General features: G+C 36.3%; 1 protein-coding gene across 1 annotated transcript; it reads left to right on the forward strand.

Annotated features, from left to right (window-relative positions):
- The first annotated feature begins 10,583 nt into the window (after nucleotides 1-10,583).
- On the forward strand, nucleotides 10,584-13,178 carry LOC137713763 (dof zinc finger protein DOF5.6). Its single transcript, XM_068453111.2, has 2 exons — nucleotides 10,584-10,967; nucleotides 11,675-13,178. The coding sequence occupies exons 1-2, from the start codon at nucleotides 10,917-10,919 to the stop codon at nucleotides 12,605-12,607; spliced, it is 984 nt and encodes a 327-aa protein (XP_068309212.2). The 5' UTR covers nucleotides 10,584-10,916; the 3' UTR covers nucleotides 12,608-13,178.
- Nucleotides 13,179-14,154: the final 976 nt, after the last annotated feature.

The raw sequence follows: 14,154 nt of genomic DNA on the forward strand, positions 1-14,154 counted from the left end.
TGATTATAAAGAAACTTTTACCCCCGTAGCCAAACTCATCACCGTCCGTTGTCTCTTGACGGTTGCTGCTGTTCGCCATTAGAGCATTCACCAAATGGACGTCCAAAACGCCTTTCTTCATGGGGATCTCCATGAGGAGGTCTACATGCTTCCTCCACCTGGTTATCGTCGACAGGGGGAGCGAGTTGTTTGTCGACTCAACAAGTCCTTGTATGGACTGAAGCAAGCCTCAAGAAGTTGGTTTCACAAGTTCTCATCTGCAATCCAAAACATTGGCTTTCAACAATCACGGGCAGACTATTCATTATTCACTCAGGTCCGTGGAAATTCATTTACAGTGATACTATTATACGTTGATGATATGATCATCACAGGGAACAATGAAGTGGCAATCAGTGACCTTAAAAAATTTCTCAGTAATTGTTTTCGGATTAAAGACCTTGGCCCATTGAAATACTTCCTTGGGGTTGAAGTTGCACGATCGAAGGCAGGGATTTCAATATGCCAACGAAAATATACATTGGACATATTGGAAGAGAATGGTTTACTTGGTGTGAAGCCTGCCAAATTTCCTATGGATCCAGAACTAAAGTTGAATCCAAACGATGGTGACCTTCTCAAGGACCCAACTCGTTATCGCAGGTTGGTTGGGAAATTGATTTACCTTACTATCATAATACCAGAAATCACATATTCGGTTAATACCCTTAGTCAATTCATGCAGCAACCCATAAAGCCTCATCTTGATGCTGTCCACAGGTTACTTCAATACTTAAAGGCAGCTCCAGGTCAAGGATTACTCTTTCCATCACATGGCCAATTAAATTTGGTCGGCTATTGTGATGCGGATTGGGCTCGTTGTCCAACTACACGACGATCCATCACAGGTTATTGTGTATTCCTTGGACAAGCACTTGTATCCTGGAAAAGCAAGAAGCAGGCAATTGTTTCTAAGTCCTCAGCTGAAGCGGAGTACCGGTCCATGGCAGCTGCTACATGTGAACTCACTTGGCTAAGGTATTTGTTACATGATTTGAGGGTTAATCATCCTGAACCTGCAAAACTATTCTGTGACAACCAAGCGGCCTTGTACATTGCTGCAAATCCAGTATATCATGAACGAACCAAACACATTGAGTTGGATTGTCATATAGTACGTGAAAGAATTCAAAATAGAGAGATCAAAACTGCATATGTGCAAACCGGAGAACAAATTGCCGACATATTCACAAAGCCGACAAGGGAAGCCGTCTTTCAAACGCATCTTCACAAGTTGGGTGTTATTGACATCCATACTCCAACTTGAGGGGGAGTGTTAAAGGAAAGAAAATAAGTCAACTATTCATTTAGAGTGATTATAGGATCGTAATGTAATTAGCAAACAATCAGGATGTATTTACCTAGAGTAGCCTTCCCTTTGTTGTATAAAGCCATTTATCATTGTATGATTGAATATCAAGTCAATTACGTAAGAAATTATTCATCTGCAAACTCCATTTCCTTTCCAGTTTTTACAGAGGCAGCCATTGCAGAACAAGAAAAAGGATATCTTCTACTCGTTGAAAGACTTAATGTTCTTAAGGTGATAGAACCCAATAACGCAAAACTTTTCTTTACAAGCAGGGAGTCCTTATATAGATCAACATTCACCAACTTCCCTCTATCATGGAGAGTTGGTTTTTGTCGGTTAACAGCAGTTTCATCAAATAAGTGGGATGTAAGTTATCTCCACAATTGTTTTCCATATTTCCTTAATAATAGGAAGCAATTTTTTTCCAAGTTTGCAACTTACGTCAGACTCTATTGTTACCAAACACATTTCATCCTTCACTAAATGATAGTTTAGTCCAATTAAGTTTCTAACATTCTCCCACTTGGACGTAAACTAATCATTTAATTGAAATGTTATCATAATTACAATATTAACTCCTTAGTGATCACATCCAGTTATACGTAACTTGCTTCCCCACATCTACTAGTATCAGTTCAAATGTCGAACTCTAGAAAACCATGTGCAACTCATTGGCACATGCACTCTAAAATCATTGTCATTTGAATCTAATCTGTATGATGTCAAACTTTCAATGACCTTCAACATTCATTTTTCTATTATTCAATTCAATCAACTTTATGGATCATCTTTGGATAATCACAGTTCCCTTTACTGACTTGAAAATCATATATCACTTTGTGATATATAAGCTCTATAACTCAGAATAATCATAAACATTCAGCACATGCATATTTATTACAACAACTCAGTCTTAAACCATCACTTCATAATTGTAATGTCGTACTGACAACCATGCAAATACATATACACATTCATACATGCAATTCATATAAGAGTTTCTTACTCCCACGTTTCAGCAGATTCCAGAGATTAGTGCACCAAGTTCATAGCACCAATGTTGGTGTTTCTTTTGAGCATGCCTTCCTCCTGAGCACATATGGAAATTAGTTCATCTAGTGACCAGTTTTCCTTCTGTGTGTTGTAAGTGATCTTCAGTTGATCAAAGGATTGAGGTAGAGAAGTTAATGCCATATGAACAACAAAAGCATCATCAACCGGGACCTCCAAGTCCTTCAATTTTGTTGCAGTGTCAACAAGCTTCAGTATGTGCTCCCTTACACCTTTGCCTTCATCAAATTTCAATCTGGTCAGCGTCGTCATCAATCCACCCATCTCAGCTTTCTCGGACTCTTTGAACTTTGCTCCAATTGAATCCAGAAAATCCTTAGCTTTGTCACATGCATGTATCCCACCTCTCACAGTAATTTTGTCACATGCAGGTATCCCACCTCCTTAGCTTTGTCCTTAGCTATGTCACATGTAGGTATCCCACTCCTTAGGTTTGTATCATGGACAACCAGTAACTTCCATATTAGCTCCGCTACTAATCTTAGCTAGCAAACTCCTTCAAAGGTAGATCTAGATGTAAAGAAAACAAAAGGTTTTATGAAATGATGATTTTGGGACGATGATCAGATTGAGAGATTAAAATGAAAAAAATGTGATTTACATTTATATTCTCATTACCTGAGTATACACATTGTCATTACTTGTTGATATTGATATATGTCACCATTCAAACAATTATATATCTTTGATTCATTTCTGATTGCACGTACGTGCAAAACCTAAAATTATATATGTTATATATAGCTTTTCATGGTATCAGTAATCAAGGCTTAATAATATTGTTTGGTATTGTTAATTGCTCATTCATTTGGATAATTAGGTAAATTTTATAGTTGCAAAACCTATTCTCAATAAATTAAGGTCCTAAGATCTAATGTTAACCAATGAGTCATGTCAGGTAGACTAAATTTGTAAATTAAATGATGTTTCATCAATAAAAAAATGAACACTTTAATCAATACTTACTTAATAATCAAACCGTCAACTTTTATGTCATTTAGTTTATAAAATTTAGTTTAAAAGTTTAATTTCCCTAGCATTATCCTAAACCAATAGATGATGGTAAGTGTTTCGATTCGAATTGGATTTAGGATAAGGAGACACGATCTGAACATAATCCTCGTGTATAATATGCATATCTAAAAATATTATATAGTCCACTAAATAAGTTAGCTACGTAACTTTACTGCTATGTTAAGCCTATTTTCTTGACTAATGCAAATTTAACGGCATCCCTCAAAATATTGTTTAATTCACTAATCACATGACTCTCAAATAGCTAACAATTAATTATTGTAATCTTTAATACACAAGCCATAAACAATAGGACAAAAATATGCAGAAGAAGGTGATGCAAAGAGTGTCTAACTTTGGAGTCAATATTCTCTCTGGATCTCTATGTGCAGAGCTCAAAGACCCCGACATTCAGGTTGTTGAAAAGAGAAAAAGAGAGCTCTGAACCTTTGTATTGTGTGAAATAAATTAATGAAATAAGCTAATGAGAAATGCAAAATTTAAACTAAATAATTCAAATCTCCGTCAAGAAATCCGGAAAGAATCTCAATTTTTGGTTTAGTAAGCTAAAGGACACTTGGGCGGGTTCAATGGACAAGAATGGGACCCAATTGATAGATTTCGTAGCAAAAATAGTAGAGACAACAATGATTCTGACGTATGACTAGAGAACAAAGAAAGAATAGCAAGTAGGATAGGTTTTTTTCTTCTCTCACAAACGATAGGCCTTTTTCTTTTTAAATTTTTTTTATAGCAATATAACTTAGTTATAATAAAGTTAGGTTGAAAAATGGACCGGATAATTAGTTATTGAACTCAATATATACATTTCTAGCTTTTTAGTTAAAATGATCATTGAGATTTACATAACACATCATTTTGGTTCCTGAGATTTCAAATCAATAAAAGTGGTCCCTGAGATTGTCCACGATCCATCATTTTGGTTATTTCGTTAAAAATTCCGTTAAGTGTCCCGGAACTCTTGGCCTGAAGTTTGGGCAATTTTCAAAACTTCGTAATTTAATCGTTTCTTAACCAAATTCGACCCATAATATATCAAAATGAAGATAGGAAAGTGTAGAATAAGATTATACCTATTTGGAAGCCCAATGGTTGCCGGAGATGGCTGGAAAATAGCCTCAAAGTTGACTGGTCCGAGGGAAAACTGGAAAACTGGCCGGAAACTGGGCAAACTTTAAACGTTCATAACTTCTTCAATACTCAACAAAATCAAGTGATTCAAAAACGAAAATCATACTTCTCGACGAGACGAAGAGAATGATATCTTTTTTTTTTTTTTTTATGGCTAAATTGCCGTGGTTTGGCCAAAAAACTACTCAAAAGTGGCTAGCTCGAGACCAAGACAGCCACTTTCGAGTCGTTTTCCGGCCAAACCATGGCGAGTTAGCCATAAAAAAAATAAAAAAAAGATACCATCCTCTTCGTCTCGTCGAGAAGTATGATTTTCATTTTTGAATCACTTGATTTCGTTGAGTATTGAAGAAGTTATGAACGTTTAAAATTTACCCAGTTTTCGACCAGTTTTCCAGTTTTCACGGAGAGTTTTCCAGTTTTCCCTTGGACCAGTCAACTTTGAGGCTATTTTCCGACCATCTCTGACAACCATTGGGCTTCCAAATATGTATAATCTTATTCTACACTTTCCTATCTTCATTTTGATATATTATGAGTCAAATTTGGTTAAGAAACGATTGAGTTACGAAGCTTTGAAAATTGCCCAAACTTCCAGCCAAGAGCTCTGGGACACTTAACGGAATTTTTAACGAAATGACCAAAATGATGAATGGTGGGCAATTTCAGGACCACTTCTATTGATCTCAGGGACCAAAGTGATGTGTCATGCAAATCTCAGTAACCATTTAAGCTAAAATGCCTACATTTTTTTTGCACTTTCATATGAGTCGAATTTACCTTCAATTAAGTGGACAATAGAATTTTGTATTTGATAACTGGACCAGGTGCAACGTTTTATTATTCTCATAGAAACATTCCTTGTATTTCGATGGTCGCATTTGATCAACATGCATTTCAACCCAGTTATACAGAGAAACTTTTTCACAATTACTAAATATGAGAATTGTTATTAGCACTTCAAAAATCTCATTCTACACTTTTCATAAGTGTATTTTTCTTTCTAATTATATAAAGTTTGGAGCGCCAAATAAGATTTTTTTAGTGCTAATAACAATTCTCATAAATATTTGTCACGTAATTAAAAAACGAACCACCCGTTTAATAAACATTTGCTACGTAATAACTTGGTGACAATAAAGAATTCCCTGCATCAGCATCTGCATGGAAGTTTTAAGTGGAGAAAACTAATACTAAATTAAAGATTAGTTGATGGAAAGATTAAATTATAAAAAATAGATAACCGTACAGAGTGGGAAGAAATTTTTAGTTATGACGGGAACACAGATGGTACACCACTTGTTTTTATACAAGTAGTGAAAAATTTTAATTTTTAAGTTATTAAACTTTTAACATATATAACCCATTATTTATATAGAAATACGTGATGTACCATTTCGTATGATGATCACATTGAAAAATCTCTCCAGAATGAGGCTGAAGATCCTGTCGACCGACCAATAGTAGATTGGTCAATTATTAGGTGGAGTTTTATATAGCAAAGAGAATATTTTTGACTTGTTTGCTATATACGTATGCCGCGCGCCGCATTCACCGTTGGAAGTGTCGCGCATGCGATTAAGAGTCTGACTATGGTGTGATCTTGCAGCAGACTTATATATATTTATCCATTTTTTATTTCTTAGTTGAAGAGAAAGTAGTGCACATAATCTATGACTATTGGTTGTATTGGTAACAAACCACACGCAATCTTTTTTCTTTCACATGCATGAAAACGAATGTAGAATGTGATAAAAAGTTTCAATACCGAGAATACGACTAGGTATATTAAGTGTTATTATACAATTAGTTGTAATTTATTTTAAGTTTTTAATAAATTATATAATAACATTTGATGTACCAAATCGTGTTCCTGACGTATTGGAAAATTTCTTGTAAAACATGATATTAATACTACAAAAACTATATTTTATTATGTGATTGTAAATTTATCTTACCTCTTCTTTGGGATTTCTACTCAACTTCCAAATTTAACTCACAAGAAAACCAACCACAAGACAAGAATGAAGCAACTCCCATAACAAACAGAAATGGAAAACATATTGTGCAACTCCATCGTTCCGAATCGGCTATCTAAGCTTTCATTTATGCGCGCGCGCACACACACACACACACACACACAATTATGCGTCCCTCTCTCTTTCGTCAACATTATCTTACATTTAGTTTTAGATATCTACTCTCAACTTCTAAATTTATAATACATTACCAAATGTTAGATAAATGCCTTCATATCAATTTTTTTATTAACAAACTGTGAATATACAATTACGTATTTATCTTTTTTTTAATCACATTACTGAACTTACCTTTATTTAGATTTTTACACCCAGCCCCTAAATTTAGCACCACTACCAAAACCCAAATAACCTAGAGTGACATCATGAAACTTTTCTGGCCAATTATATGGTCCCAAGATCAAGTTGGTATTGGTTTTTGCTCGAATACCTGCACATCATTACATACATGTGCCCTAGCTAGCATAAGGCATAGGGATCGACAGCTATCTCACTGTAGGGTCCATTCTTTGGCCCCCAAAGAACCTGATTGACTGCACCCATAACGAGGTTTAGTTTGTTTGACCACCATGATGGATAGGACCACTCAAATTAACCCTAGCTAGAAATGCTTTAGTCACACCATTTCATACATGTTGATCATGTTTCTACGGGCATGCACTCTGGAATTTGAAATTTGGACAAATATTCTGTAACATCCATGTAATTTTTTAGCAACTTAAATTTGAACCGTTTCAATAAGAACACGTAACATTGACATTCTCTCCCATTGGATTTGGAAAAATAAAAAAAGTGATCGATAAAGATGTGAAGAATTTAAGAATCAAACTGTCCTTTGCAAAACTTTTATTTGAGTGAGAGAAGAGAAGATATAGAAAAAAGGATCGAACACAAAGCAATATATGCATAAAGAGATAAGATTACGGGACAGGTTTTCAGAAGCTTGAAGCTCAAGATTTCCGCATCGACCTGTTGTTAATATTAAGTTAATGAATTAAAGGGACATGCTTTGAAAGTGATCTGTCTCTATATGTATAGGGGATTCTTTGCTATCGAATATGCAAAGCATGCATGCCCCAGTAGTGCACAGCATGTGCCATGCTGAAGAAAAAAAGCAGTATCCTAGTTAATACTGGGTCAGTTTTGTAGTCATATGGTCGATGCTTAAATTGCCCTAAAACGTGTTTCATGAATGACAGCATGCCGAATCTGCAACCGGATGTGTAACTTACTCTCTCACTCTAGATGTGTAACTATTTATATACGTACCATAAAAACGTGTATAGATTAGGCATGTCATTCATGCAGTGTGAGACACAAAGGATCATCATCATCTCTCTCTCACAATTACCGACATGTAAGTGGCACGTAATGGACAGTTACGAGATAAAGGCTAAGACCATCTTCAGTCATTAAGGGCTAAACATAGCTCTTGGCTATGTTTTAATCTTCTAAAATTAATATTTTAAAGATTATTTTAAATTTTTTTTCATCTTCAATTGTGTAGGGCTATATTTTATTCCCCTTCATATTTTATTACTTTTTGAAGCCAAACTTAGTTTGTCCTGGAGCCAAACTTAACCTAATTCTTTTAGCTTGATTCCTTTTTACCCTTTGGTTGGAGACTAAGTTTGTCAATTTTAGAACTAAATGTGGCCTATAGCCCTTGGCTGGAGATGGCCTAATTAAGGGTGTATAAGGCTGTCATGACCTTATATATAAAAAGGATTAGACAACGTATTAATTCAAACTAGTATGCATCTCCAGATCTGGTGCCCAACTCCCCTTGCGTGAGATTTGATCATCTTTTGACAATTAGCAGTGATAATTTATAGCTACAAGGTTTGTAAAACTCACTAAATAGCTTCATTAGATCAAATGCATTTTGTTGAATCAACAAAATAAGTTAAATCAAAAGGGATCAAACATAACAATTTTGATTAATATCATAGGCTTTGGATCCAGGCTCTAATATAGTGTATATAGTTGAAAAGCACGTGGTCCTTCTTCCCTCAACATTTAGCAAAATGATTGCTCACTTTCAAAACCCGCATGCAAGCTCATCACAAAGTTATTATGAAAGTTTCTTTAACTGGTTCAACATACACCAAGTTATTTAACAAATAATTAAAGGGAAACAAAGCAAAAATGATAAAATGAAGTTGATCGGGATGAGATGGTGTGATCAGATTCCAGGATATTTGTACAGTTGTAGTCGTTTGAAATGATCAAAAAGATATGCAGCAGCTGCTGAGAGAAGAACAATGAAATGATTAAGAAAACAGATATCAGATGGATTCACTGACCTTCTATTGTATATAGGAATATGGAACCGTTAGTGTACGGTGGAATTTAACGTGGGCACACAACCCACTTTAATTACTCATAGAGTCATATGACAGATGAACTTTTGGGCCCCATTGATTTTGAGTGTCTTCCTCACGCCATCAAACCCTCAAGGTTATCAAGATCGAGCAGCATCCATGGCATGTATGCATGTCACATATATATATATATACATATATATATATATATGTGTGTGTGTGTGTGTGTGTGTGTGTGTGTGTTAGATTGATTAGAGCTAGCTCAATTCGAATGTCCCTCGTCCTGATTCATAACCAGCGCGCCAAGCGTTATTTGATTTGGGTTATAACAATATTAGTTAATGTAATACACACGCGTACATTATGTAGCAATTGATCGATATCTGTATTGTTGGCATATGGTTAGTGGTACTATTGAGTTTATCCCAGGTAAAGGAACCAAGGGACATTGTGCTAATATGGATCATTACTTCCTCTTGTTATCAATTAGTTTTGTAGTGAAACCATAGCTTCTTTTATGAAGTTATCTATATTAGGCTTAAATAACGCCACATGTGACGAAGCGTGTTGAAAGTATGACTCATATATTGTGAAATTAAATGACACTTAATTGACCCCCGTGTTGAGAGCGTCATTCTACATTAGAGAGTAAGAGACATTGTATATCTTTATAATAAGTTACTACTCTATATATTGTCCAGTAGTTTTATGACATAATCTAAACTGATTTTACTAAAATCATATCAGAGTCTTCTTTACAAAAGGCAATGATTTCTTCTTTTTTAGTTTCTAGGGTATGTAGTACTAGTGAGACTACACTTATCTGTTTGTCTTTCCACAATTAAGATAAATCTACTCATAAAAAAAATGCAAGTGTTTTAAAGTTTAAACTTTCACTTAACAGTTTAGGAATAATTTTCAAAATCAAACATTTACAAATCAGATAACATATTAGGATGACTAATCAAGAAATGAAACTGTTTAGACTTCTGGAGTTGATAACTCGATCGAAGTCTACGAAAACAGTGGACATATACATGTGCTAGAACGTTGCACATGATTAGGGGGAGGGTGGGAAGAATATATCCTTTGCTTGTAGAAGGAGGGCGAATGGGACCCACACGTTTGGGCCCGCAAGTGGAGGAATTTTTCAGAGTGCCGGGTACACCAAAAATTTTTGGTGTACCCTCACTCATAATGGTGGACCCTACCTCACTTATTTTTCAATAAAAAAATAAAATCAAATTTTTATGAGTGAGGGTACACCAAAAATTTTTGGTGTACCCGGCACTCCTAAAAATTTTTCCCGCAAGTGGAGTGCTCTTTCGGTATCCTTCTTTATCTAGGACCCAAATATTCTCAGTCTCTCATTCTGTCATGTCACATAAACTGACGATCGTTCAAGTGTTACGACCACGCCGTTATCTCTGACGTATGAGACTATGACATCAACGGCCCAAGCTGTCTAATCCTAAAATCCATGATGGCATCAGGGCCGTTCGTTGTGAAGGAAGGCTTTCAGTCAAGGTGAGGTAAGGTGTGGGGCCAGTGTTGGTCCGAGTGCAGACAGAGTAGGGGCCATTGGGGCTGCCACCGACGGTGTTTACATATCCTTGCCGAGTGAGAGAGTGTGTGTAGGGTTAGAAAGCTCAGCAGCTCTACTCAAACACACACACTCGCCTTTTTCTTGTGGCTTCTTCTTCTTGTTATATAGTTCCAACACCAACCCCTCCCACACAATAAGAACCTTCCTCTTCCCATCACTTAGCTACATTCATTCCCTCAGTCGCTCTTTCCTTCATTAACATACTTGTTCTCTCTCTCTCTCTCTCTCTCTCTCTCGCTTAGTGGAACTGGAGGGAGCTAAGGAAATGAAGTGTGTATGAAGGAAAAACTTTGGTTAAAATTGTTGCTTCTGCTTGGACTCTCTCTCTCTCTCTCTCTGGGTTCGGCTAGTTTTGTTTGATGGGTCATAATTCTCTGCAAGTTTGCATGGATTCATCTGACTGGCTACAGGTACGTTGTACTTCATCATCACCAATTTGTTTATTTCTGTTCTGTTTTTGTTTTTGTTTTCATAGTAGACATTTTAATTTAGTTTAATTTATATTATGTGACCACTAGCTCCATCCTCAGTTCATCATGAGTTCGCACCTGAAAATGCAATATATTGAAAGCGCCTAATATATATTTGCTAGCAGAATAACTAATATACATTTTTCCTAGAATTTAAGGACCAAAGTATCTTATAGACAGCGCTGTAATGCCATGGAAAATGCTATTATTTTAGCTAGTGATGAGATGAGACAACCACATTCATAACCAAAGAAGTCTGTAATTTTTAGCTAGTTGGGAAATGTGGATAGGGTAATATCGAAACTCTCATTGATAACCTAAAAACAAAGTAACGTCATATAGGGAAAAAAAATTCCCATCAGAATTTTTATTAAATTCATAAATATGAGCATAATGTGAACAATAGTTTGATGAAAGTAGAGTAGTTTCGATTGTGCCGTTTCTTTTTTTCCCCCCTCAAGTTTCCAATTTTCTTGAAGCTATTTTCACTAAATGTTAGTAGTACTTTCTAGCTAGCTTTATGTTGGCTTGATTAATTGATATGCAGCGGAAGGACAAAGAGTGTGTCGCCCTAAAATTATTAAGTGATGGAGTACAAAAATAATATTTTCTGACGCAATCTCCTAAATTCCTTTCCATGTCTGCAGGGAACGATTCGCGAGGACTCTCCCATGGACTCGTCCTCGCCGTTATCCGGTGACATGTTAACGTGCTCAAGGCCGTTGGTCGAGCGGAGGCTGAGGCCCCAGCACGACCAAGCCCTCAAGTGCCCTAGGTGCGATTCCACCCACACCAAGTTTTGCTACTACAACAACTACAGCCTCTCCCAACCTAGGTACTTTTGCAAGACCTGCAGAAGGTACTGGACCAAAGGCGGGACGCTCAGAAACATCCCCGTCGGCGGCGGGTGTAGAAAGAACAAGAAAGTTTCTTCCAAGAAACCCAATGATCAGAGCCCTTCACTGTTGATGAACCAACACCACCACCCCGGATCATCTTCGTCGTCGATATCTCACATCCCAACTGATCTCCACCTTTCTTTTCCTGATCAGATGCAGTTCTCACACCTCAATAACTTGATGCTTGGAAGTAATATGAACCCTAGTAGCTTCATGGACAATAGTAACCCTAGACCGATTGATTTCATGGAGAGCAAGTTGGAGGCTATAGTGGAGAATGCCAGGAACTATGATTTCATGGGGGGTGGTGCTGATTTGGGTATGATGGGTGGATATGGAAATAATATGGGTGGAGTTAGTCATGGATTAGATCATCAGTCAAGCTTTCATGGCATTTGCTCATCTCCATTTGGGATGTCATCACTTGATGGGCAGAATGGTAATTTCATGGACAGTTGCCAGAGGTTAATGTTGCCATATGATCAAGCAAATCATGAGGATCATCATCAAATTAATGCAATGGATGTGAAACCAAACACGAAGCTCTTATCGCCTGAGTGGCAAGACCAAGCTGGTTGCTCTGACCTTGGAAAGGACTCATTTGGGTACCTCAATGGCCTAGGATCATGGAGCAATGTGATGAACAGTTATGTCCCCTCCACAACAAATCCATTAGTCTAATTAAGTAATTAGGCGTGATTAGTGACTTCAATTAATTATAAATCATCTGCATTTAGATCAGTAGGTTATTTACTACTACTACCACTGCATGCACTGCTAGTTCTCTATGCATGTATGTGATGAGTCGACATCACATACATGCATATAGGTGCCAAAATATCACATTGCCGATTCTCAAGATAATGTACGTCTTTTAGAAAAACGGTTTAATTTCTTTGTGTTTTTCCTTTCTGTGGGGTGGGTGGGTTGGGCAGTGGTTATGTATGGAGGTGGCATTGCTTTCATCTTTCTTGACTTAACAAAGAGTGTGTGAATGGGAGCATGGAGAGTCCAAAAATGAGTACTGCATTTGGCTGCAAGATATGATTGGTTTTTGTTGTATTATTAATTTTCTTTTTGTTTCTTTCTTTTTTGTCTTTGGTCTTTCTTCCAATTTGTTGTACTCATTGGCTGCAAGTGCAAGACGATTCAATGGTCCAGGATTTGTTGTAATACCGAGGAAGATATAGTGGTGTTTCTTTATGGTCTAAAAGTTTAATTAAATATAGATTATGTGTTATTTAGTACTTAATCAGTAGTCTTAATTATCTCTTTTTCATGTGCAATTTGTCTCCATGGTCGATGTTAGAAATTTTTCAATTTGGCACACCCAGTTTCATATTAAAATAGTTGATTTTTTTTGAAATTTTCAACCAATTGTATTATTACACATGATATACCGAACCGTGTGTCCAGCACACTGAAAAATATCTCGAATCAATGGAGATTGGAGTGTGTTTAAGTTATAAAGTGTTGTAAACTGCCTTTCTGGTTGGGAATGGTTGAGACATAAAAGGAGAGCAAACCAGAGTTTTCAGTGAAAGCAAAACTTACTATTCAATCTTTGAGTTTTGAGTTCTTTCTTGCCATGAGGACCCCATTGTTGGTGTAAGAAAATAGACATGGAAGGAGAAGAAAATTTTAGCACAACTTGTAAGAAAAAATAGTAACACAAACAAAGTTACTAATTGGCATTATAAAAGAGAAAAAACTCCTAAGTTTACTTGATAATTAAGGTTTTTTATTTATAATTTTTTGCCCTATGGATCAGACTTGAGTTGAATAATTGAAGAAGGTTTATTTTGTAAAAGCCTTGCCATGGTATATATAATATAGTTATGTAGGCAAAAAGTTAGGTGGGGCATGCAATGCGCTCGACACTAGTACATTCATGAGATTTATGAATATATAAGACAAAAATAATGTTATTTGGCTCACATTACTTGTATTAGAGATGCAGTCAATGATGAAATCAATAAATATGCTCCAAATAACAGCGCTCTAACTAGAAACCTTCTTAAGATTATATCTGCCACCGTTGACTGCGACAAGTCTCACATTTCCAAAAATATTACCCACTCTTACACTTTTGATTGTTTTGTTAAAGTTCTTCTATACTTGGCCATCAGGCATAAGAGAATTTGTAGCTCAGTCGGTTAAGAGTGTTTAGCCACACACCTCAAGTCGTGGATTCGAATCTTGAGATTAGGCTCAAGTCTTAAATGGGT

Source organism: Pyrus communis, chromosome 14, assembly GCF_041283825.1.
Source record: "Pyrus communis isolate YQ-2024b chromosome 14, ASM4128382v1, whole genome shotgun sequence".
Lineage (NCBI taxonomy): Eukaryota > Viridiplantae > Streptophyta > Magnoliopsida > Rosales > Rosaceae > Pyrus > Pyrus communis.